This window comes from Heterodontus francisci, chromosome 25, assembly GCF_036365525.1.
Source record: "Heterodontus francisci isolate sHetFra1 chromosome 25, sHetFra1.hap1, whole genome shotgun sequence".
Taxonomy (NCBI): domain Eukaryota; kingdom Metazoa; phylum Chordata; class Chondrichthyes; order Heterodontiformes; family Heterodontidae; genus Heterodontus; species Heterodontus francisci.
Window position 1 is genome coordinate 53140195 of NC_090395.1, and position 26253 is coordinate 53166447.

Consider the following 26253-nt stretch of genomic DNA (forward strand, 5'->3'; position numbering starts at 1 on the left):
GCATTGTAAAATTCAAAATAACTGTCATCTAGTCTTGAGCAAAATCGATTTAATAGTCTGTGTATAACCACATGAACAAGAATAAGTGAATTTCTCAGTTAGCCTGTGATTTATGGTTTAGATCAAGCACTTTAAAATGCCAGTGCCTTGAAATTGTGCATGCAATGAGCCAATCTGTTCTTATGGAATTCCTTTTTGCTGTGTTAATGAAGATCTTAACCTGCTTAAAGTAAGCTGGTTATTATCTATGTTAGCCAATAAATATTTGTCATTAATATCGCATAGCACAATTTCAGCCCATAATTTTCAGGCTGTAATCATCTCTTAGAAATATATAGCTTGTTCAGAAGACTATGTAATGGACAAGTCTGAGGAAATAATTCCTGGCAAAATAAAAATGTTCTTAATGTTTTCTCTATTATAAGTTTCTGTCTTTTGTGGCACTCAATGTTGCTTAACTTGGCACACCTACTGTTGCTCTGACTTGTTCCCATCAATTACTCTACTCAACAGTCCAACACGCTGGAGCTCTTCCATCTTTCTTCCCCATAATCCTGCTGCTGTTTTGTTCATAGGTCTGATGACAGTGACTCCTCTCTCTCGGAGGTTCCCAGGTACAAGTTTCTTTTGTCACCTCTTGCATTGCGCAGGCCTCTGCTTCTGGTCTGACTGGGCAACACAGCTGATTGCTTTACTGTTTGCATGTTACTATTTGTGTTATATCTGCTCAGCACTGCATCTTGTACCAAAAAGCAACACTATTCTGCACATTAGTTGGTTGGTTGTTGACTGTTGCATTTTTAGTGGAGCGCACTCTAATGTAAGGATAGTTTCATTTCTCAATCTGTTTTTTGGTTTATGTGTCTTTTGGTTGGGCTGATTTGCATGCACCTTTCATTTGGCTTTGAGACAGTCAAAATAGAAATTATCTGTCAATATTTGTTAAGTTGGATCACCTGGTGATGGTAACTTTTCATTAGAATGACTAACATAAACAAATGGAATGATTGGATCCAGAGCAAAGAGTTTAAATAACTGTAAATAAAATAAAGTTTTGTTCTATGGATTCACTCACAGGATTAGTGTCAATGGTTTCAGATTCAAAATGGAGGTAAGAATTTAAAAGCCAATGCTGCAGTTGCTCAAAATATATTTTTCCTGAGGCCGCATGTCTACACCGCTGCTTTGTTAATTGATCGTAAATGTTGCAGATGCATCCTCCATCTAAACAAATCTTACAACTCAGTATTACCATCAGACCTAACATCAATTTACACATAACTGTTAATGAAATGAACCACTTTAAAATTCTAACGAACTGATTTGCTCATCATGACTAACAACATTATTTTAGATTCACTGTTGTTAAGTACAGATAACATAAAAAGAAAACATAGTTCACAGTTCCTGTGCTAAAGTATTACACATTTTAGAGTGCACAAGATATTCTGTTGAGATCAACATCCCTGGTCACTGTCTAAGTGGATCGTATGCCCCCTATAATCAGGAGCTTTCTTTTATGGCTCAATATCTAGTTATTTTAGGGTGATCAAGAGGCTGTAGCAATCAGACTCATCATTGTGTGTACTGGATTCAGTGTACATGCTCCATCTGCATTCCCCCATCTACCAGAAGGCGACTGATAAGCACCCTAGTAAGATGGTTCATTTTTGTCAAAAGGAGGATAAATGACACTATGTATCTATGATCATTATGAGGTAGTCAATGAACATTAGGGAGGTACCAATTAAAATACTGAAGGAAACATCTGTTAGATCACTCCCACCCCCGCCTCCAAAAAAAAAGTCAGTACCTTTAAGATAAGTTAGATGGAAGTGCTGGAAAGGATAAAAGGGCATAGATTATCCCAAATTATGAAGCGAGACTAGGGAAGATATTTGTGAAGCACTATTATCATTATGAGGGGGTCAATGGACACTAAAATGTACCAGTTTATTGGAAATAGGCAAAGATGGTGCCCGTATGCAAAAAGGGTAGCAAAACACACACAGGCAATTACACCCATTAGCCTTTATTCTGTTCCATGTGAAACAATGGGATTGATTATCAGGAGTAAAGAGATTGAATTAAAATTTGTGGGGACTCAGGATAAACCCTTGGCATGGCTAAGTAGCTAGTTGAAGGGTAGGAAACAAGAAGTATTCATTAGAGCATTCTATTAGGCATTTTTGGTTATTTTCTGTACCTGTTCATGATATTTTAGTGATCTATGTACATGGACTCCCAAGTCTCTTTGGACTTGCACTGTTTCTAGCTGTTTACCATTTTAAGAAGTACCCTGTTCTATCCCTTTTAGTGGATGGCCTCATATTTGCCTACAGTTTTGCCCATTCAGTTAATCTGTCAATATATCTTTTTATTTTTTGCTTCTATCTACACTGTTTACAAGGCCACCAATCTTTGTGTCATCGGCAAATTTGGATATGTGGCTTTATATCCCATCATCTAAGTCATAACGATTGCAGGACATCATTAGTCACATTCTGCCCATTAGAGTACCTGCTCATTATCCTTACTCATTGTCTACTGCCTCTCAGCCAATTTCCTAATCAGGTCAATAATTTGCCTTCAATTCTATGAACTTCAACTTTAGCTAACACTCTCTTATGGGGGACTTTATTAAATGCCTTCTGGAAGTATATATAAATAACATCCAAAGACATTTTGCTCTCCACTAGGCATTTAAAGATCAATTGAATGATAAAGTGGGATAAAATTTAGGCTCTGTATGTCTGGATGGATGAATTAAGATGGGCAAGTGGCCTCCCTCAACCATATTGATCTTATGATCTCCTTTTCTAACCTAACTCAGAAGTGATTTATTTAATTATGTTTTCTAGTATTAAAATCTTCAGCATAAAACTCTGGTGGGGGGGGGGGGAGGGGTAGAGGTTTGTTGGCACCAAGTTTCAGGCAGGAAGGCAGCAATGTGGCCACCATGTGTACCTGAACCAGGGGAACCAAGGATAGCCTGATATTGGGCCTTGGCCTTAATTAATATTAATTAAGGAAGCTGCCAGTCCCTGTTGCGTCTCCACAGGCATCTCATCTGGAAAGAGTTGTGGAGCAGCAAAGGAGTGGAATGGGAGTACTGTTGTGTCAGGGAGCATTCCTGCTCCTTCTGGCTCTACAGGGATGATTTTTAAATATTCTTTTTTGAAAAAAAAATCACCTTTTGGTTATGGCTGTTGCTTAGGCCACAGTGAACGCTGAAGAACCCTGCGTGGAGCAGGTCAGGCTCCTGCTCTGCTCAATCCAAACTAATTTCTATTAGGTGTAAAACAAGCATTAAGCTACCTGCATACGTAAATCAGGAGCCAATGTCTTTTTTTTTGGGGTGTCCACTAGTGATGCCTGAAAATGGCCAACCCAATATTAGGTCAGATGTCTTTCAGACATCCTCTGGGTGCATGACTGTGGTCCCCAAAATTGTCCCTCATAGTCCTGATCTTACACTGAAGGGTGAAGGAGTGGAGGCCATCCGGGAAGTCATTGGAATAGTCACGTCTGTAGGTGACTAAGGCATGGATGAGCATTTTCTCAGGGGATGGGCGGAAGTGGAGATAGACAGTCTTTCAGATGGAGAGGATATAGGTTAAAGGTTCAGCTTGATGTTGAAATCAACATTTGTCTTTACAATGGATTTTCATTAAATTTTGTAACACATCTATAGAAGTGGCAGGGAAGCATTGTTGTAATTTTTATAATAGCAGCTGTGCTATTTTCAATATAGACCATGAATATATTTCAAAATTCACACATTGGGTAAACAGTATTCTGTTTAATTCATTTGAATTTTTAACCTCTTTCTTTGTTAATACCAAAGCCTATAAATTTGTGCCCATTATTTAGATGTAAATTGGCCTACTAATGCCCCAAAATAGTGGATGGGAAGCATGTATATATTTCCAGCTGGAAGTGCGCAGATTGCTATAGTGGCACTAACCGGCAGGAAGCACCCCCCATACTCACCTCAATATACTCCAACTGACCACATGTTTAAAGAAAAAAGCCACTGTCTGCTTCCATGTACCCTGGAATTTAACTTGTTTTGTTAATTTTTGCTTATTGCCACTTTTTTGAATACATATACTACTGCTATACTGACAAAAAAACTAAAGGGAAGTCTGTGATTGGTTGAAGATAGGAGAGATTAAATGACAAAAGGAATGATGGTGCAAAGAAAACAGAGATGGTAATGGGACAAATCAAGAAACTAAAGATGGGCTTAGAGGAGGTGTAAATGGCAATAGCAGAATATCACCAACAGCTGTCATCTGAAAAAATGGGGGGCAAAGATGATGATCTGAAATTATTGAACTGAGTCTGGAAAAATGGAAAGATGAGGTGCTGCTCCTCGAGCTTATGTTGAGCTTCGTCGGAACAGTTGTAAGGATGAGGACAGAAAGGTCAGAGTCGGAGTGGAGCTGAGAATTAAACTGACGGGCGACCGGAAGCTTGGATCACACTTGTGGACTGAACAGATGTGTTCTGCAAAGCGGTCACCCAGTAAGCATTTGGTATCCCTAATGCAGAGGAGACCACATCATGAGCAACAAATATGGAATACAAACTGGAAAGAAGTGCAAATAAATCACTGCTTCACCTGGAAGGAGTGTTTGGGGCCCTAGACAATGGGAAGGAGGGAGGTAAAATGGTAGGTGTTGCATCTCCTGCAACTCTATGCATAGGTGCCATGGAAAGAGGAGGGGATGTTGAGGGTGATTGAGAAATGGACCAAGGTGTCGCAGAGAGAAAGGTCTCTTAGGAATGCTGAAAGGGGGGAGAATGTTTCTGATAATTGCATCATACTGGAGGTGGCAGACATAGCAGAGGATGATCCTTTGAATGTGGAGGCTGGTGAGATGGTAGGTGAGGACAAGGGGAAACCTAATGCGGTTCTGGGAGGAAGTAGGAAAAGGGGTGAGAACGTAACTGTGGGAAAAGCAATGGACACGATTGAGGACCCTGTCGGCCAAGGTGGACGAGAATTCTCGGTTGAGGAAAAAGGAAGACATATCGGAAGCACTGGTATGGAAGATGGCATCATCAGAACAGAAGCAACGGATATGGAGAAACTGAGAGAAGGAATGGAGTCCTTACAGGAAGTTTGGAGGGGAGGGGAGGCGGTGGTGTGGCAGGAAGTATAGTCAAGGTAGCTGTTGGAGTCAGTGGGCTTACAGTGAATATTGATTGATAGACTATCCCCAAAAATGGAGATAGAGAAGCCAAGGAAGGAAAGGGAAGAGTTGGAGCTGCACCATGTGAAGGTGAGGGAGGGGTTAAAATTTGAAGAAAAGTTGATGAAATTTTCAGTTTGGGGCGAAAGCAGGAATCTGCACCAATGCAGTCAAAAGTGTACTTCATAAAAGAGGTGAGTGAGGGGACCCAAGTATGACTGGAGCAGAGAATATTCTACCTATCCCACGAAAAGGAGGGCATGGCTAAGACTCCTATAGGTTCCCATCGCAACTCAGTTTATTTGGAGGAAGTGAGTGAAGTCAAAGGAGAAGTTATTCAATGTGAGAACAGGGTCAGCCAGGTGGAGGAGGGTGGTGAAGGATGGGGCCTGATTGGGCCTCCGTTCAAGGAAGAAGCGGGAAACCCTAAGGCTGTCCTGGTGGGAGATGGAGGGTTAGAGGAATTGGACACCCTTGCTAAAAGGAGACAGTTAGAACGAGAACACTGGAAACAGTTAAGGGTGTCAAAAGAGTCGTATATGCAGGAGAGAAGATACTGGACAAGGTGTGGAAAAATAGAGTCAAGTTAGGAAGAAATCAGTTCTCTGGGGCAACAAGTTGAATTGATGGGTCCAGCAGGGAAATCTTATTTATGGATCTTGAGGAGGTAGAAGCAGGTTGTGCAGTGTTGGGGAACTGAGGTTGGAGGCTGTGGAGGAAAGGTGAGATAAAGTCAGTGACGGCCTTGGAAACAATACCTTGATGTTTGGTGGTGGAATTATAGAAGAAGTGAGTTAGGAAGAAGTGTCAGAGTTGGCGTTCGCTTTCCACTAGATAGAGGTCAGTTCACCAAAGAACATGAGCATCACCATTGTCAGAAAGTTTATATTGGAGTTGAACCTGAGAGAATGGAGTGCTGCGAGTTCAGAGGAAGATAGCTTAGAGTGAGTGAGGGGAGCAGAGAAATTGAGACAGCCGATGTTATGCTGGCAGTTCACAATGAAAAGATCTAAAGAGGGAGGAGTCTAGAGCTACATCTCGATGGGCTGAATTTTATAGGGCCCTCGACGTCGGGAATGGTGGTATGATGGGGGTGGGGGCATGAAGATTGCTCCAGATGAGGCCCGCCACCGACCTCAAAGCCACATGACCCTTCCCGATCTCGGCCGCAGCGGTGGCGAGGCCTCGTGTCGGCCTCCCCGCTGTCGCTTGGCGACGGGACCCGCATTACAATATGCAGATGGCGCTTACCATTCATTAACATCCAGGCCGCTGCAATTCAGACAGCAGGTTGAGAGCTTCATCCTGGCGGCTGGCATCGACGCACCTTAGGATCCCCCTCTGGGGAAAACGAGGTGCAACTCCTGTGGTGGGGGAGTGCGGGGGTACTTTTCTCAGTGCAGGAGTGGGGGGAGCAGGGTCAAACTCTTTGGATTGGTTAGGGGGATGGTGGGAAGGGGTTGAAGGTTAGAGGTTATGAACTTTGGGGGGGTGGCAAAAGGTCACATAGTCAAGGTAGGTATTTTGGGGGTGAGTGGGCAAGGAATTAAATGTAAGGCTATTGGAGGGGCAGGAGAGGGAATGGAAAGGTTTTAAAAATTATTTTCAATACTTTTAAATGCAATTTGCCTTTAAGATTTCAACTGTCATTTGGGGCTCTAAGTCCTTTAAAAATGACGACGACGACACCTGCACAGTGGCAGCGGATGCTGTTGATAGAGACATCTCGCCTGCCCCCTCCATGTCGTTGGGGGAGGTGGCCGACCCAGGCATGCTAATGAGCCGCCATGTTTAGGATCACGGTGGCTCTGCGACATGCAGCCCAAGTGTGAGGGCTGCCATTTTTTTCTCACCTGCTGCTGATTTCAGCGGCAGGCCTACAGAATCCAGCCCCGTGTCGGGATGGTGTGTGACTTGGAGCAAAACCTAGATATGGTGTTCCCATGCACCTGCTGCTTGTCCTTCAGAGGTTGAGGTTGCAGGTTTGGGAAATGCTGATGAAGATGCCTTGGTGAATTGCTCCACTGCATCCTATGGGTAGTACACATTACGGCCACAGTGGGTAGGATTTTCCCGTGGGCTGTGGGACCCCGCGGCGGGACCAAATAGTGGTCTTGAGCTCGCATTTGCCGGGAGCCAGACCGGGGAGTTATTTTTCCAGAGGCTGCCTCCTAATTTGGCCACCTCGATGCTCACCATTCTATTAAGGATGGCTGATAAGCCCCCGATGCTGCTGACCCAATAACAGGGCCGTTTGCTCGAGAATCTCAGCAGCCCCATCGGGAGAGATTGCATTGCTGAGACAGGTAGGACACCTTGAGGGCGCCTCAAAATGGAGGCATAAATGTAAACTATACATTCAGAGGGGCCATGGAGCCAGGTCCCTCAGAGCAGAGGGGGAACCCCTCCAGTGGCAATGCCCGGGCTGCAAGTGCAGCCTTTGCTGCCGATGGACCCCTCTTTGGGAGATGGAGCCTCTGGTGCCCTAGCCTGCCACATGGAGCTGGTGGCCGCCTCCTCACGTGATGGGGGAGGCCACTGCACCCCCAGCAAAATCGCTCCAATTGCTCTCTTAATATTTAAATTAGTTGCCCGCTTCTGTTCAGTGGAAAATATTTTTGCTTTTTCAAAAGTGCAACATTTGTTTATTGCCAAATTTTATTTACTATAAAATGCTTATTTAATAGTTACAGAACTGACGCAAATTGACCAAAACTAAGAAAATTGATCATTTACTTTCTATAAATAGTGTGTATTTTGTGTTTCTATGTTTTGAAAGGTTGTAAAATGCCCAAACATAATATTTGAATAAGATTTATTGAACTGATAATGTTGCAAATGTGCAGTAGTTCATATCTGGAGTGTTGGCTTTTGCGTGGGTTCACATTGGTTCTTTTTAAATTGGTTTTCGGAAAGTGAAAGTAGTGTAGAATTTTCATCAAAATCACCACGTGTTATTGTTCTTTTTAATCAATAGAAGCCATTTCCAAACAAACCAATCACTGTCTTGAGCACAGCTCTTATGTTCAAGAGAGTTTGTTAACCCATCATCTGTTCTTTTATCAGGGGTGTCATTAATCCAGTTGGTGGTGCCAAGGGCAGCAGGACTGCCCCACTCCAATGCATTTCTGTTGCTGAAGGGCACTCTAAACCTGTGCTGTGTCTAGATGCAACTAATGACCTGCTATTCACAGGCTCAAAAGGTAAGAACCAATGAGGGAAGGGGAGTTGTGGAGGCCAGGTGGCACAGGGGTATTGAAACTGTCTTTTTATATTCTGTCTAACCCTAAGTGGTAAACCTCTTTGTTTCTGGCCGGGAGGATGTACTGTAAGATGAGTCTGAATAGTCTCAACAGGCCCACAGAACAGCATTGGCATGAAATTAGATATCTTGCTCAGAGAAGCCACTGGATGATGATGGAAAATGAAAATGCCTTTCCCGCTCGGGAGTGGATGTCCTTCTGAGGTTGAGATGAATATGATTTCTTGGACAGTGTTAAATGAGCTTTATTTTACATTTAGCTGTGTCGTTGCTGATATGGGAAAATCTCATCCCGACGCTGGAATTAGGAAAAAGTGTTCCATGCCCAACTTTCACATTGCCTTGGTTAATTTTGTGCTTTTGTCCTCAATTTTCCCTCAGAGGTCTATTGCCAATAAAATATTTCATGATATGGGTAAGCAAGTCTAAGGCTGGATTTTAAGAGCCCGCCGCTGATTTCGGCGGCGAGATCAAAAAAATGGCGGGCTGCATGCCAAAGAGCCGCTGCAATCTCCTGTGTGGCAGTTCATTTAAATAACCAGGGTGGTGGCTCTTTTAAATAGCTGGGGTGGCCCGCCCACCCGCCACCCACCCCCCCAATCTCGTGGAGGGGGCGGGCTGTCCGTCTCTGCCAATGGCGTCAGCTGCCTGTGCGCTGGTGCTGGTGCCATTTTTAAAGGGCAGCCAGCCCTCCCAGTCAGTTTGAATTTGAATGCCTGAAAAATTGATTGCAGAAATATTGATATTGAAAGGAACCACTTTTCATTTGAATACACAAACCATTTAAGATTGTGATTTTATCACAAATAGCAAACAATCAATATAAAGTGTATTTATGATGTTATATGTTTGCAAATGGTAGAACTTTTTCACTGTTCATTGTAAAAATGATTTCCAATTCCAGCAATATCCACTTAAGGAGAAGATACTGAACTTTTTCAATTCATACATGTAGCAGATACAATCTTTGCAACATGGTTAAAAACCATTTTTTCTCTAGATTTGTCACCTGCTACTCTGACATACCATACGTCATGTACCCAGAGCTATGCCAATGCCAGCATGTAACCAGTTGGTTGAAAGTGGCAGGGACTGGTGCAGGTTATTTTTTTTCCATTTTCATTTCACCATCCTGTGGACAGCTTGGCTGAGATTGAGACACCTGTTTGTGAGGAATTGCGAATGTTAGTCTTTTTGTTACCACACTGTTGGACATCAAGTCATGCCAACAGATTGTCAAACTCAAATGTAGCAGTTTAGGCAGTGAAATTATAGGTATTTTTAGCTGTTCAGAGGCATACTTGTGATGTTGGGGGAAAAATGGAGGCTCCACTATTAACAATAAATATAAACATATTTAATCCTATCTTCCTATGTATGTTTCTATAAATTAATATATAATATAAATGGAAACGCTTTATGCTTTAAAAATGATTGGCTTATCCCAGAACAGATTTGTGTAAAACTCCCCTATTGTGATGTAATAAATGGCCTGTTGGATGGTGGACAACACTGCCTGTGTTGGGGAGGCGTTCTACAAAATGTCTGTTGCTAGGTTGCTTTTAACCAGCAATTTAAAAGCATAAAAAACAGTAATATGGGACACATTTAAATGTGCAAGCAGTTTTTCTTATGTGACAATTTAGATGAATACGTTCCTCCTTCATAATTGAGATACTATATTTAATAATGCAGTTCTATCTTAAAATCAGAGGTCAAATTAAAGTTGTTTGTTTTAAATGTCCTTGAGTGTTCAGAAAAATCTCTTAATTCTGGATTTCTGAATTTCCTGTTCTTTATTTAGTTCTGTGCTCTGTAATTCTTTCAGATCGTACCTGTAAAGTATGGAATTTGGCCACTGGACAGGAAATCAGTACCCTGAAAGGTCATCCGAATAATGTAGTCTCTGTCAAGTACTGCAGTTACTCCAGCCTTGTGTTTACTGTCTCCACATCGTACATCAAAGTTTGGGATATCCGAGAAAGCCCCAAATGCATCAGGACACTAACGTAAGAAACTGCCCATCCTATAGTCTATTGGAACACACCATTCATCACACATATGCTAAATCCCCATCACTAATTCTAACTGAATTTTAGATTTATTAATAAAAATGCAAGAGTCATGGAACAAGAGACGCTTATTTAGCCCAGCTGGTCCATGTGCAATCCACTTGATCATAGGCTGTGCCCCCACTTTGTATTCTGCTAAGTGAAAGTTCTCTGATTTTCTCCCAAAACCTGAAGATCACTCAGTGAATCTGTAGAATGTCTATCTAGCTTTACTCCATTATTTATATCTAGCTAATTTCTTTTTGCAAATGATATTTCCTTGATTCCAGCAGCTTGGAGAATATTCCTACAGTAGAGGACCTTTGGTTGGAGTGTCTTGCAGAAAAGGGTTTATTTGTGTATTTATCTGTTATTACTTTTTTGAATTAACTTGAATCTGTTCCATATGTAATATTTGTAAGATTATCTGGCAGTCTGCATCTGTAAGGGACAGAAAAAAAATCTGAATGTAGAAATACAAATTCAAACAAATAAGAGAGGAACTTCAACATTAACTGGGAAATATTGTTGAAAGATAGCTCGGCTGAGGAAGAATGAAATATATAATCTTAAATATGCCAAATAAAATAAGTGTGAGCTAAACAAACATTCCCCAGACTAGATGAATAGTTAATCTGAAGTGGGAGTAAGGAAGAAAAATTGAACAATAGAAAGCCAAGAGGGTAAAAGGAAGGAGAGAACTCCAGAAGGAGCATAGGACAAATTGAAAAGGATATTAGATGTGTAAAAAGAAAACGCCTTCAGAATAAATATAGCTAAAGATGTTATACTTAGTAATGAGTAGAGAGAAAGTTAGAAGTCTAAAATATAGAAATGATGAAGTTAAAGAAGACAAAAATAGTTGAAATCTTAAATATATTTTCTCGAACTACTCAGTAACAAGCATAATATCCTATTTAACTGTTATGTTCCATATCCCAAGGGATTTTAAAATGTGGCACAGATACTTACTAAGTTAAATGGGACTTATGATTAACAAATTTTATGGACCATATTTCTTGGGTGGTGGAGGGGACCATTGTAGTGAAGTGGCCATTAATGTTAAGAAATAATTCGGCATGGTTGAGGATCTGCACATCTGGAATCAAGCACATGGAGTGACACTGTTCAAAAACTGCCCAAACATTTTGAAGATAATTGCAAATTCAACAGGAAGATCTTACCTAACGCATTTGCTTCATTTACTTGAAGATTTCATTAATACAGTAAATAGTGATGTTTATTTGGATTTGCAGTATGCTTTTGATGACATTTTACACAAAAGCCTTCTGAATTTTAAAAAAATCCCACAGGAATCTAGGTACAGCATGTAATTGGATACTTGAAAAAAATCAAGAACCCAAGCGTTCTTGTGAGATATGCAATTTCGGTTTGAAGGATGTACTTGGTGGTGTCCCACAAAGCTCTCCAGATTCAGGAATTTTGCCTTTGGACTAGAAAATTACATAGTCACTCCATTACTTAAGAAGAGAGGGAGCAAAAAACCAGGAAACTACAGAACTGTCAGTTTTACATCAGTTGTGGGCAACTTACTGGAATCCATCATCATGCATAGTCGGCCTTGAACACGAATGAGCTGATCAAAGAAAATTGTTATGAATTTATGAGGGGTAGGTCATTTTTGACTAATCTAGTTTAATTTTTAGGTCACTAACACAGTGGACAGGAAGTTATCTATAGATGTTGCCTTTATGGACTTCCAGAGGCATTTGATAACATTCTTTTCAAGAGATTATTAGTAAAGATAAAAATGCATGGAGGTAACCATGTGGCATGAGTTGGGAGGTAGGAGACAAAATATAGTGATAAAATGAATGTACTCCGATGAGATGTGACAAGCAGTGTTCCCTTGGGATCAGTCATGGGGTCTCAGCTTTTCATCATGTCTTATCAATGACTTGAATGAAGTAATTGAGAGGTTGTATATCCAAGTTTTCGGAGAACAGTAAGCTAGGAGACACAGTAAGTTGTGTAGATAGGACAAAAAGTTACGAAGAAACATAGATAAATTAAGTGGGCAAAACTATGGCAGATGGAGTTCAATCTGGGTAAGTTTGAGGTCATTCACTTTGGATCTGAGAAAGACTATTGGAATATTTTCTTAATGGTGATAGACTAGGTACTGTGGTGGAGCAAAGGTATTTGGAAAGGGATGGGTGCCCCAATACAAACATCGATGAAGGCTAGTGCACAGTTATAAGAAGCAATCAAAAAAGTTGTTATGACCGATGCTGCAGGAGTGCACTGTCTTTCTCTAGTTCAACTTCTCCACAGGTCACAACATATATTTAAATGTTTTACCCAGTTATTGATGCAGCCAATTATATACGTTATCTATTTTAGTTTCAGAATAAAATTCACCAATCATGTTTCTTAAATAAGTAGCAAAATTATTAATTTACGATAAAACAGGACTTATTCAATACAGGTGCAAAGTTTATTAACACAAGTTGAAATATGAAAATTCCCTTCTAAAATAACAACGCACACACACAAAAAAGACACAAAAAAAATACTTTGGCCAAATACTCTTTAATTCTTGAAGAAAAAAGGGATAAGATATGGAATGATCTCACTTTTCCCTTTATTCTGGCGACCCGATACACGTAGACGGCTGTCGCTGGAATCTTTTTGGAGTAGTTCTCTTGAGGCAACGTCGAGGATTAGTCTGGCAGGTTTTCCAGGAGAAATCAATGCATCAGGGGTTTCAGCTATCACAATGGATTCACAGGGTTTCTCAAAGAGGTGGAAAAAGGATGAGCTGATGGCTTCTCTCTTAGCAGGCTTACCTCCAACTGACTCAAAACAATATCCGAAATGAAACCACTCTTGACCACTATAAGTCTTGACATGTCACTTCTCTGTAAACAACTCCCCTAGTCAGAAGGGTCCTGCTGTTTATTTAGCTGTGGACATGTGACTTCCAGTAAGTGTGTTTTTAAACAAAGTCCCAAAGTCTTTTCAGTAACCTTTTTTACAAAAAAAGTCCACCATCTATGGAATCTCTTCAGTCTTTCAAATGAATCAATTTCCACAATTTTTAAATGAGTCTTCAAAATATATTAATAAAATGGAATCACTTACATAATAAAGTCAATAATAGGTTGACCTTATCACACGGTGTCTTCCGTTGTAAACCAATCAGCTGTTGTAAGGAAAGCAGATGTTACAAATGTCACATTCAATGTCCAGACAATGTGGCACAGTAATTATATATATTGTCACGGCCAAGTGGTGAGGCTTGGGTGGTTCCCACTGTTCAACTCACACCTGAACGCCGCAACTATGTTTTGTCAATAGGGTTTAACCCCTTTTTATTTTATTTGCCAAATAAACAGACAGCGACAGGTTTTCTTGTAGGCTTAAAACAGAAAATCAATTGTTAATTGATCAATATGCCATAACCCAAAATTGTTACAACCGCATCTACTCACGTGTTCGCGCACACACATCATGAGAGACCGAGAGGGAAAAAAGGGTAAGCGATTATAAGTGGAGTATAGTTTTGGGGGGAAGTCACAGTAAACCTGTTGAATTCTGTTGGAAGTCAAGTTCTCGTTGGTTGCAGGCCTGAGGTGTTTATATATTTCTCTCCAGGTTGAAAGTTCAGTTGAAGACAGTGGATCACTACTAGTTCACTGCTGTATAAAGTGTAGATGTAGAATTCTACAGCAGGGCACATGCCTTCTGACTTGTTGGAAATGAGCTTCTGGGATGCTGCTTTCTGGGTGTCTCTCTCTCTCTCTCTCTCTCTCTTTCTCTCAAGGCTGCTTTTTAAGGTAAAGCTGTGTTACATCTTGCCTCCTGGTTTGGGACACATTGGTCTTTGCCCCATGGTGATTACACAATGGCTTAGGACATGGCTACTTCACCTTCTTTGTTTCAGAAGAACCAATTCATTTTGAAAGAGTCTCTTAATGGGTTCAGGATGAGAATAATCCGGTTATAATGTTTCCACTTCACACCTTCGTTGTTTCAGAAGAACCCATTCAATTCTGGAATATTTTAGGATGGGTGTAGGATGCATGCAGTTGACATCTCTTAGCTTTGAACATTTTCCTTTGTCCCTGTCAAACAGTTGGAATATACAAAGACCGTGACCTTTTCCTTCAGCGGCCATTTTGGAGCATTATTCACTTTTTAAAAGACTAGGTCAATTTTTATAACTCTTCAGACTTTGTCCATAATTTTAGTATCATCGCACTTCTTGTGCATGTGTGAAGGAGAGGGAGAGGTTAGGACAAGTTTAAAGAAGTTATGTTAAAGCTTTTCAGACTATATTTGGAGTACTGTGTTCAGTTGTGTTCATCATGTTAGATAGAAGGTATGCCAGCAACAGAAAGTATAGAAGATAAATATAAAAAGACTGGCTTCAAGTGTTGAGGGACACCAGTTGAATTAATTCATCAAGAACTAGAACTTCAGTTCCAACTTCATAGCAACCCTGTGCTCAAAACATAATTCATGTGTCAGATTCACTGAAGACAATGCAAAGAGTACCTTTCAGGATTTTAAATGATATTTAAAATTGATTGATGTAATCAGTTTCTAAATTGCCCTTCTCACTTTGCTATTAGTTATCCATTTTAAATGAATTATTTTAGGGAGAAGGGAGTTCAAGAGAGACATGTAAGATTAAGCCAGTAACTTTGCAAGGCTGAATATAATTTTATTGGTAATTTATGTGAAAATTCTGTTTCTGGTTGGGAATGGGGAGAGAGCAACACCTGGTTAAATGCAGATTGGATGTCCATTTATTACCATGTATTCCTGCTGTAATGACATGTTCTGGAATGATATTGGGTGATGAGTTTGCAGATAGCAAGCCACTTCATGGGAGTCATCGAGGCTGAATTAAATAAATTAATAAATTCCAAGAAGTTAATGTGCAACAGTTTGAAGACAAATAACTATTTTTTTTTCTATGATCAGTTCCTCTGGTCAGGTGATTTCAGGTGATGCTTGTGCTAGCACAGCCAGTCGCACTGTCAGTATTGCACAAGGTGAGCACCAGATTAATCAGATCGCATTGAATCCTACTGGCACTCTCCTCTATGCTGCTACAGGCAACTCTGTTCGGATCTGGGATCTTAAGAAGTAAGGCACCTTTCCTGAACATGTTTCATTATTTTATTTTTATGTAGCATACATGTAATTTTAACCTCTTTTAGTGTATTTGATTAGATTAGAGATTCATAATGGATGGTTTCCTTGGAATACAACAGCTTGGTTCCCTGATACACTTCATTCCCTTTTTCCAGCTCAAGTTTTAAGTTTTCTCTTTCTCATCATATAGAATTCAGCCTGTTGGGAAGCTCATGGGCCACATTGGTCCAGTGATGTGCCTCACAGTGGAGAGAATGGCAACAAAACATGACCTGGTCATCACTGGATCCAAAGATCATTATGTGAAGGTAATGTTCTTTTTGATTTAAACCACCACCTCATCCACTTCCTGAAGGAACACTTCATAATGTTTAGACAAAAACCTAAAATAGAGAGAATAACAATGTACCCTTAAAGTGTGTGTGTCATTTTGAACATTGTTACTGGTGTAATAAAAACAAACAGTATTTTAAGTATATTTTAGCACCATATTCTACAGTCAAGTGTACTATGGATTATTTACCAGGTTAGTATAGCCCAATGATATTCTGGGTTATGCAAGAGTAACTCAGATTGGAACTGGTACTATCTTTTTGTAATTGATATTGAGCTTAACCTTATTGAAGAGTTTCTTTTTAGAACAGATTCATTACCTTGTTATGATCAGGTGAGGAGGGGTTGAATGGTTCCCTTTTTTCCCTCCTTGTTTGACCACAACAGGTTTACTTCTTTTTTGAAAAGGATACAGTTGCCAATTCAGTGAGTGTTCATAACTGTTTATGTGCTGTGATCATAAGAATCAGACATGTTTTCTTGAGTTTAACAAAGAAAAAAGTTAGCTTTATTATACTTAAATCAATCTAAGTAAAATAGTGAAGTATGGTCAGACTTTCTCTCACACACACACACACACACACACACACACACACACACACACACACACACACACACACACACACACAGTTGAAGTTCACACATGCACAAAAATAGGTTACAGAGTGGGAAAGGATAGATTGATCAAGTTAGAGTCCAGAGAAATAAAAGGGGTATACAGTTTGGAGGTTGGTGACTCGGCTGGCTTCAGGCACTGAATTCTGTGCTTGTGTGACTTTCCCTCAGTGGTCTTGAGGTTTCTGATTTGAAGATGTGAACATTTGGAGACAGGAGTGCAGGGCTGATTTCCTTCAAGGAGTCTCTGTCTGCAGCAGGGGCATACCTGAGTGGTCATGGTCAGCAAACAGGGTTCGAAGATTGCAAGGTGGCTTGGAGAGAGACAGGGAGGAAGGAGGGGCTCCACTCTGGTCTTCTCTTGTCAGCGTCTAGCTGCTTGTCTGCTTGTTGCAGAGAAAACAGAAGCTTAAGCGCACAAAGGATGGGTCTGTCACATGACTGTGACCCAGTGATTCAAGCATGGTTGTTACAAGTGTATTCCTTCTTGCAACTTAAGTAGTCTAGAAATCCCCTTCTCACAGCTAGGATCCAATTGTTCAAGCGATTAGGTCGAATGGTTCGTCTCCACAAGTTGAATACCTCAGGTGATGGCCTCGATGCCTTGCTAATGGGAACAGGATATGTGGTTCACTCAGATTCCCCAGGTCATTGTCCTTGATGAGACATGCTGTCTCCATCTCAGTGTACTGGAATGAGGAAAGTACAGTGATGCAAATTGCAGTAGTCATCTTTAGGTGCAAGCATCGCCTTTAGTCTCTGTTTTTAAAAATTTAATTTGGGTTTCCAGCCGGTGGATTAAAAATCATCATTCGAAATAAAGCACGTTTTTGTGAGAACCTACTGAAGTACAGATTTGTCACAATGGTTATTCTGATGATCTAGCTGTAGTTCACAGATCAAACTTACTTGCTATTTCAGAAAATAATATTCCTTCAGAGTTTAAACTGCACTGCCATTTGATTCTGTTAAATTATATTCTGAATATGTTTACATTTATATTAATTTATGAAATATTAACAACTATGTATTTGCTCGATAGAAGTTCGAAATTGCTGAAAGCACTCTGGGAAATGTTGGTCCCACTCACAATTTTGAGCCTCCCCATTATGATGGAATTGAATCTCTGGCAATCCATGCAGACATCCTGTTTAGTGGATCTAGAGACAATGGAATTAAAAAATGGGACCTGGAACGGCAAGAGCTAATACAGGTGCAGAACTGGATCTGTGACCTCCGCATTTGGAGCTAAAGGCTGCTGATTAGTTTTATAATTAATTTCTTCTTTGTTGCTTTATATTTTCTAATGTAATAAATAGAAAAGATGTAACTGTTCTCTATCATATCCAGGAAAAACATACCTGCAGCGTTATATGATTTTCCTTGCTGTATTCACAACTCTTAGACCCACTCATCTTGGCTCCATTCATTAAACCTGAACCTTTATAAAATGATAAATCATGGTGATCCTGCTGTGGACTTTCAGCCAATTGTACAGTATAATACTCATTTAATTAATTTGAATATTATGCATATGTTATGGCACAATATCATTTTAATATGCCCATCCATATATGGGAAGACATTCTGAAGGTTACTGGTGGGACATACATTAGGCATGGATACTGCAACACACATCCCCAACATCAAATCTATCATTGGGAATTAACTGGGACTTGTATAGCAAATGGAAATGTCCAGCCTTCTGTTTAAAAAATATATATATTCTCTGTTATAATTTAATCTTCACTAGTGGTAACTTTAAGAATTGTAAAATTATCCAACAAAAATCTATTTAAAGATATTTTGTGCTTCATTACCTTCAGAATTTCTAGAGGAATATGTTAATTTCATTGAATCATGCTTTTCTACATTTTTATATAGTATATGTATTTTAATTTTATTTAGCAAATTCCTAATGCTCATAAGGATTGGGTATGTGCTCTGGCATTTGTACCTGGCCGCGCTCTGTTGCTAAGTGGTTGCCGAGGGGGAATGCTTAAAGTTTGGAACATAGACAACTTTACACCACTGGGAGAGATCAGAGGGCATGACAGTCCCATTAATGCCATCTGCACCAACTCCAGCAGGATTTTCACTGCTTCAAGGTATGTCATTAACACTCATGCAGGTTAACAGGAGTCAATTAACGCAGTGACTCTGCCAAGAAAAGACATATTTGTTTAATGAGGGGAAAAATACTGCTGCAGAGTTTCAGAAATTGGGCAGAATCATAGTTCTGGTCACTGATGCACATCAGTTTGTAAAAATGCTGTTTTACTCTGCTCTTTAGTGTAATTTAAAGTGCCAAATAGATATTAACAAGAATATTTGAACCTGTCGCAGTTAAATTTCAACTTTTTTTTTAAATGATGTAAGAAGGACTGTTTTTGGACTCCTGAATTATTAGGCTTGGGCCAAGAATTCCTGTTTCTTTTATGTTTCATGTGAAATGTTGAGGTGTTGTACAATAAATACTCAATTCATCGGGAAGAGAGGAATAGCAATAATGTATGTCTTAAAAATGTATCCCAAAAGATGGACTCAACACATTTTACTACAATACAAAACTGATATTTTACTTTTTAATACTCAGCATAGGAGAGTACTAAGTGTTAAAACCAAGTAAGAAAGGGGTCCAGGGTTCCCTATCAGCCTTCACCTGGTCTTACCGTAACAGGGTTTAATTTTAAACACACCATTTTTTTTTAGTTCCCCCTTAGTGAATCTTTGCCTTATAATTGGAAGTTAGTGAACAAAGAAACTAGCCAAACAGGTTTTCTTAGGTTTAAAAAAAAGGTTGAACTTTATTGAACTTGAACTCTAATTCGGTTAACATCTACGGATATGCGATGCGATACACACATGCAGGTAGAGACAGAAAACAGCAGAAGAAATAAAGTGGAAAGGTTTAAGGCAATATCTGAACATGGTTTTGGTTACTGTTTTTTGAGCTCACTGTAGAGTCCTTGATTGTAGGTAGGTCTTGCTTTTCATTGGGGCCCAGTATTCTTCTTAAACCCTGTTCAATGTAGGAGACTTTTCTCTCATGTGGTTCATGTGTCCTCAGTGGGTCCAGAGGCTTGTGAGAAAGAGGTGGGAGCAGACAGGAGATGTCTTCTCACTCCAGGAGCAAACAGTCTTTGAGTTCAAAAATTCTGTGGCTAGTTCAAAAAAGCCCTGGACCAGCCAGTTAGTCATGTGACCAGCTGGTTTAACCAGTCCTGGCTTTTGTGGATTGTATCACCATAGCAGCCTCTGGAATGCTCTTCCTTACACCTTCAATGTCTGATGATCTAAATCCATTGTGAGTTGAATGTGTCGGAGTGGTCCTGAGTTGCTCCTGATTATTGAAGAACGCTTTATTTTTCTTTAATTGTGCCTTAATCTAACCTAGGAGAGTTTGATGCTTTTGTTGAGTGTACAATAGGAGAGGACAGTCCAATTTTCTAACATGGCTATGCTCTCAATGAACCATGTACTCATTTAATAACTGGTTAATAAAAAGGAGAAACCTTTATTTACAGTTCCTATGTTGGGCATCAATAGATCTGTAGGTCTTTTTCTCGCTCATCTTCCAAACTTGTATTATATCCCTGTATCTCTCTTTTTCTCTTTCCTTTCTGCTACAGTGATTGCCGGGTGAAGCTATGGAATTATGTTGCAGGCCTTACTCCTTGTTTGCCTCGACGTGTCCTTGCCATTAAGAGCCGTGCCAGTAGTATACCTTAATCTCCTGATTTCTGCTCTGCTCCGTACTTGATTCTTCTTTGCTGCTCATTGGTATGGTGATTTGTCTTAAAAGCCTTTCTGAATAAAAGGGAAAGCCATAAATTTCACCATTTTGAAAATTAAGTCGAGCAGGTTTTTTGAAGTTGGTATGGCATTTCAATGACTATTAGTTTTAGTTTCCTCTAGAAAAGCCATTTCTTCATGTTCCCCTAAAATTGGGTTTTCTGGGGCAGTTGTTTTTTGTTAGATTTAAGAATTTATTCTCTTCTAATCGTTTTTGGCCTTTTATGACAGGAAGTGTTAATGATTATGTTAAGAAATAAACTATTTCATGGTGGTCCAGTTGTGCCACTGGGGATGCTGAACTTCCAGAGGACTCAAACATAGTCCACAATTTTACGCCTCCCCCAACGGGCTGGTGGTGGTGGGGGGGTGGGGAATAAAATTTTGAGTGGGAGGCGGGGGGGGGGGGGGGGGTGCATTCCAGACCCCCTCCCGTCCCCCTGCATATTTATGCAGGGCAGTGACAGCGAGAAATGGCCTGCCTGCCCCTTGCCAATTAAGGCTCTTGAGTGGCCAATTAACTGCCAATTAAGGGCCTCCTCCCGCCACCATGGGTATTTTACCCTCGGCGGCTGGACAGTAAAGGCCCCAAGAACCCCATGGAGGTCCATGAAGCCACAACTGCCCCCAATGCACAACACTCCCCCAACCCCCAGCCCAACCCCGACCTCCCTTGCCTCGCCAGGGCCTGGTTGATTGTCCCCAGCGAGGCCCTAAAAATTTACCAGAGTTGTGGGGCCTTCCTTCCTGTTGCCTCTGATGTTTGGGTGTAGTCCCAGCAGTGGCCACTGCTCCCAGTGGCGCTGCTGGGACGAAGAGCTGCCAGCCCACTAATTGGCCGGTACCTCTATTAGGCCAGACATCCTGCCTCAAGGAGGTGTAAGTCCCGCCCAAGACCAATTAAGGACCTGGGGACCAAAAAAATTCCAGCCTGGTTCCCCAGGCCCAGTGGAGGTGGGCTCACCACCAACCTTTCAGCTGGTGGGCGGGGCCTCCTGCCCAACATAAAATTCTGGTCATAGACTCGAACCAAAATCCCTCTTCAACCTCCGCTACCCACACTGGCAAATCTCCCCAATTTTTAAACCTGCTTATTTAGCAAGGCGAGGAATAAAATTGATGAGGCTCACCCCAAGTGCAGAATTGCACATCCTGACTTGATACCTATGGTGTAGAATTAAAGACCTCCCTTAGGTCTCTGTAGCAGCTAATAGTCCAACTCATGTATCTGATGGAGGAATTGGGCAATTGAAGTGAAAAGACAGGGAGGGAATACAATACCAAAAGATCTTGCCAAATTTGTGTGGCTTTACACTTAATGTTTTTACAGAAACGTGTCAAATCCAAATCAATACTTGAAATTTATTTTGAGTCACACATCTGTTCGTCACCTTCAAATTGTTACAATTTTGGATGCATCTCCGTTATCTATTTTCCATAACTTTTCTTCCATGTTTTACTATAATATTTGAGCTGTGAGGTTAATATTACACCAAGTAAAATTTGCACATTTACTTTAAACATTTTTCCTTCCATTCCTTTTTCATTTTATCGTCTATCTTTCTCATCCATTCATCTTCATTCTATTTTTTTCCTCCCTGAATCCACACAATCCTTGAGCTTGAAAGGCTGAACAGAATCTAAAAAGGTTTGTGTTTCCTGGAACTAGAGTGTCATTTTATAAAATAGTCATTTCATACGTGGTAGGGAAATATAGGGACAGGTGGGGATGTGGTAGGCATATGGAATTAGTGTAGGATTAGTATAAATGGGTGGTTGATGGTCGGCACAGACTCGGTGGGCCGAAGGGCCGGTTTCAGTGCTGTATCTCTAAACTAAACTAAACTAATAACCTATTGACTGCAGATACCTAGTTGTGTGAGGTGTGTAATTATATTATTAGAAAGTGGCAAAAGGTCAAAATTTGTGTGATGCTGGCAGTAAAGTAGGGCATATATAGCAGTTTATTGCGTTTCAAATAAATGTGTGTTTTAGTTCACCAAAAATAGAAATATACTAGTATATAGTTACCAAGTAGAATTTTTTTAAAGGGATCATTATATTATAAAAGCCCCTTTTTTTCCTTTTGAAATAATTCAAGCATTTGCAGCTCATTCTGCCAGTAACCTCTGGATGACTTGATGCTTTTCAGTTGGACATATTTTTAAAAATGACAGTGAGTAGAGAGGAGAAGTGTGTCTAATGTGTGCTTCCTGTTGACCAAACAAAGATTAGCGCTGATTGTTATGCTATGTTACACTATGCTAGCCTTCCAGCTAAAGGATGATGTCTGGTCATAAGACCCTCCCTGTGAAAAAATGAGAAAAGTTAGAATTTGAAAAGTCTTCCAAAAGGCCCAACTAGTCATAAAATATATTCATATTTTCTTCAGAAGCCACTAAGTGTTGGAATGATATCTATTAATGTGCAATTTAATGCTGATCACAGAAAATAAAACATTGGGAATTGGCATTAATAATTGTTCAAGAAGCTTCGCAGTCATGGAGAGCAACATTTTAACAGAAAACTACAACAGATGAGAATTTGCGTGAGCATATAATTAAAAACAGTTAAATAAATCTAATTACAGTTTTTTGTGGGGGAACATAAAACAGGATAAAAATGCATTTGGAATAAGAAAGAGGCAAGTAGATATGGATTGTAGGTGGCCAATTTGAATCAGGCTAATAGGTTTGAGTGTCTCATTAGAACAGACCATTCTACTTTAAGGGAATGAGCTTATTTGACTATCTATATTTCTTACTATAAGCTCTTGATGGCTAATCAGAACTGGACTGGGCGCATCATGGAAAAATGCGTTGTCTAGAAAGCTGTGCCATCTCACCTGAAAATGCTATAAAGGTCACAAATTCCACAAGAGGAAACTAGAAAAACACTATGGCCAGGATCAAAGGCGAGGAGGCACAAAGTATTGCGACGGGTAGTGGGGTGGGGGTGGGGGGCAGGGGAGGCCCGTCGCCCAGCAGTCTTCCCGGGCGGGATAGGCTGATGACAGCCTTCCTGCCCAAAGGCCAATTGAGGCCCTTAAGAGCCTATTAACGAGGCGTCCTCCCTGCGGGCTTGGTGGAGTGGGGTGCAATTTGTGGCCCACGGAGGACCCCCACTAGGAACAACTTTATCCCCAAGACCACCCTCCCCCTAGACTAAATGAAGGCCTCCCACCCATTATCATCGGGGCCTTCGGACTGGCCCTGGCGACCCCGCTTCACCTACCTCTTTTCCGGGGTTCCACCTCTGGGCCTGGGTCCAAGACCTCTGCAGTACCAGCAGGGCCACTGATCACGGTGGCAGTACCAAAACTGCTGAGCTGCCGGCCCTCTGATTAGCCGGCAGCTCTTGTCAGGCTGAAAGACTTTAAAGGGATGGGGATCCTGCCTCTTAAAACTTCTACACAAAAAGACCGAAGGATCGCTCCAGCGGTCAGGGAATGAAAAGGCAGAGGCAGGGATCCACGCGCCTTTTCGGCCCGCGCTTTGAGCCCCGCCTCCAGCACAAAATCCAGCCCTTTGCTGTGGAAACAGACAAGGAACAATCTCGAGAAAAAATACTCCATTTGAGGAGGCCCAATTTCAGTGGGATGAGAACAGATCTGTCCAAGGTAAATTGAAATCAAAGATTGGCAGGCAAAACTGTAAACAAACAATGGGCTGCCTTTAAAGAGAAGATGGTCATGTCGAGTTGAGGTACATTCCCATAAGGGGGAAAGGTATGGCAACCAAAGCCAGAGCTCTTTGGATGACGAAGGAGATGGAGAGTAAGTGGAAGCAGAAAAAGAGGGCATATGACCGATGTCAGGTTGATAATTCAAGTGAGAAGCAGGCTGAATATAGAAAGTTCAGAGGGGGAGGTGAAAAAGGAAATGAGAGACAAAGAACGAGTATGAGAAGAGTCTGGTAGCTAACATAAAAAGGAATTAAAATGTCTCCTATAGGCATATGAGTAGTAAAAGTGTAGTAAGAGGAGGGGTGAGGTTGATTAGGGACCAAAAAGGGGATCTACATATGGAGGCAGAGGGCATGGTTGAGGTACTAAAGGAGTATGTTGTATCTGTATTTACCAAGGAAGAAGATGCTGCCAAAGTCATAGTGAAAGAGGAAGTAGTTGAGATACTGGATGAGCTAAAAATTGATAGAGGAAATATTAGAAAGACTGGCTGTACTTAAAATTGATACGTCAACAGGACTAGGTGGGATGCATCCGAGGATGCTGAGCAATGTAAGGGTGGAAATTGTGGATACACAGGCCATAATCTTCCAATCCTCATTAGATATGGGGGTGGTGCCAGAGGACTGGAGAATTGCAAATATTATACCCTTGTTTAAAAAATGGTATAAGGATGAACCCAGAAACTACAGGCCAGTCAATTTAAACTCGGTGGTAGGAAAGCTTTTGGAGACGATAATCTGGGACAAAATTAATAGTTACTTGGACAAATGTGGATTAATTAAGGAAAGCCAGCACAGATTTGTTGAAGGCAAATCATATTTAACTTACTTGCTTGAGGTTTTCGCTGAGGTAACAGAGAGGGTTGATGAGAGTAATGCTGTTGAAGTGGTGTACATGGACTTCCAAAAGGCATTTTATAAATTGCCACATAACAGGGTTGCCAGCAAAGTTGAAGCCCAGGAATAAAAGGAACAGTGGCAACATGGATACGAAGTTAGCTGAGTGACAGGAGACATAGTCGTGCTTTCAGATTGGAGGAAGTTATACAATGGCGTTCCTCAGGGGTCTGCACTAGGGCCAGTGGTTTTCTTGATATATATTAATGACGTGGGTGTACAGGGCACAATTTCAAAATTTGCAGATGACATAAAACTTGGAAGTATTGTGAACTGTGAGGAGGATAGTGATAGACTTCAAGAGGACACAGTAAGGCTGATGGAATGACTGGACACCTGGTAGATGAAATTTAATGCAGAGAAATGTGAAGTGGGAAGAACGAAGACAACATATGGGTACAATTCTAAAAGGAGTGATGTACACAAATTATTGAAGGTGATAGGTCAGCTTGAGAAAGTGGATAAAAAAGCATCCAGGATCCTGGGCTTCATAAACAGAGGCATAGTGTGGAAAAGCAAGGGGGGTTATGATGAACCAAAACACTGGTTCAGCCTCAACTCGACTATTGTGTTCAATTCTGGGCACCACACTTCAGGAAAAATGTGAAAGCTTTCGAGAGAGTTTAGAAAAGATTTACAAGAATAGTTCCAGGGATGAAGCACTTCAGTTATGAGAATAGATAGGAGAACTGGAGTGGTTCTCCTTAAAGAGAAGATTTGATAGAGGTGTTCAAACTCATGAAGAGTTCAGACAGACTGGGTAGAGAGAGAGACTGTTCCCATTGGCGGAAGAGTCAAGAACCAAAGGACATCAATTTAAGATGATTGGAAAAAGAATCAAAGGTGGCATGAGGAAAGACTTTTTTTACGCAGGATCTGGAATGCACTGTCCGAGAGCATGGTAGAGGCAGACTTGATTGTGGTTTTCAAATTGGATAAGCACCTGAAGGGAAAAAATTAGCATGGCTAATTGGAAAGAGTGACGGAGTGGGAATAGCTGAGTTGTTCTTGCAGAGAGCCAACACAGACACGACAGGCTGAATGGCCTCCTTCTGTGCTGTAACCATTGCATGACTCTATGGCCTTCTAGCCTATTTTCGGGTTTTAAGTGGTATTATCACTGGACTAGTAACCCAGAGACCCAGGGTACTTCTCTGGGGACATGGGTTCAAATCCCACCACAGCAGAAGGTGGAATTTGAATTTAATTAATAAATCTGGAATTAAAAAGCTAGTCTAATGATAGCCATGAAACCATTGTCGATTGTTGTAAAAACCCATCTGGTT

The 26253-nt window shown here is 40.8% G+C and overlaps 1 protein-coding gene across 2 annotated transcripts in view; it reads left to right on the forward strand.

Moving 5' to 3' along the window:
• The window catches only part of kif21b (kinesin family member 21B), a 168704-nt gene that overhangs the window by 138904 nt on the left and 3547 nt on the right, over positions 1-26253 (forward strand). Inside the window, exons 28-34 of one of the 2 annotated variants that reach the window (XM_068057204.1) lie at positions 576-614; positions 8268-8404; positions 10292-10472; positions 15468-15632; positions 15832-15949; positions 17632-17802; positions 18498-18697. In XM_068057204.1, coding sequence (XP_067913305.1) covers positions 576-614; positions 8268-8404; positions 10292-10472; positions 15468-15632; positions 15832-15949; positions 17632-17802; positions 18498-18697 — 1011 coding nt within the window. The remainder of the gene's footprint in view (positions 1-575; positions 615-8267; positions 8405-10291; positions 10473-15467; positions 15633-15831; positions 15950-17631; positions 17803-18497; positions 18698-26253) is intronic. The other variant, XM_068057205.1, reaches the window with a different exon arrangement.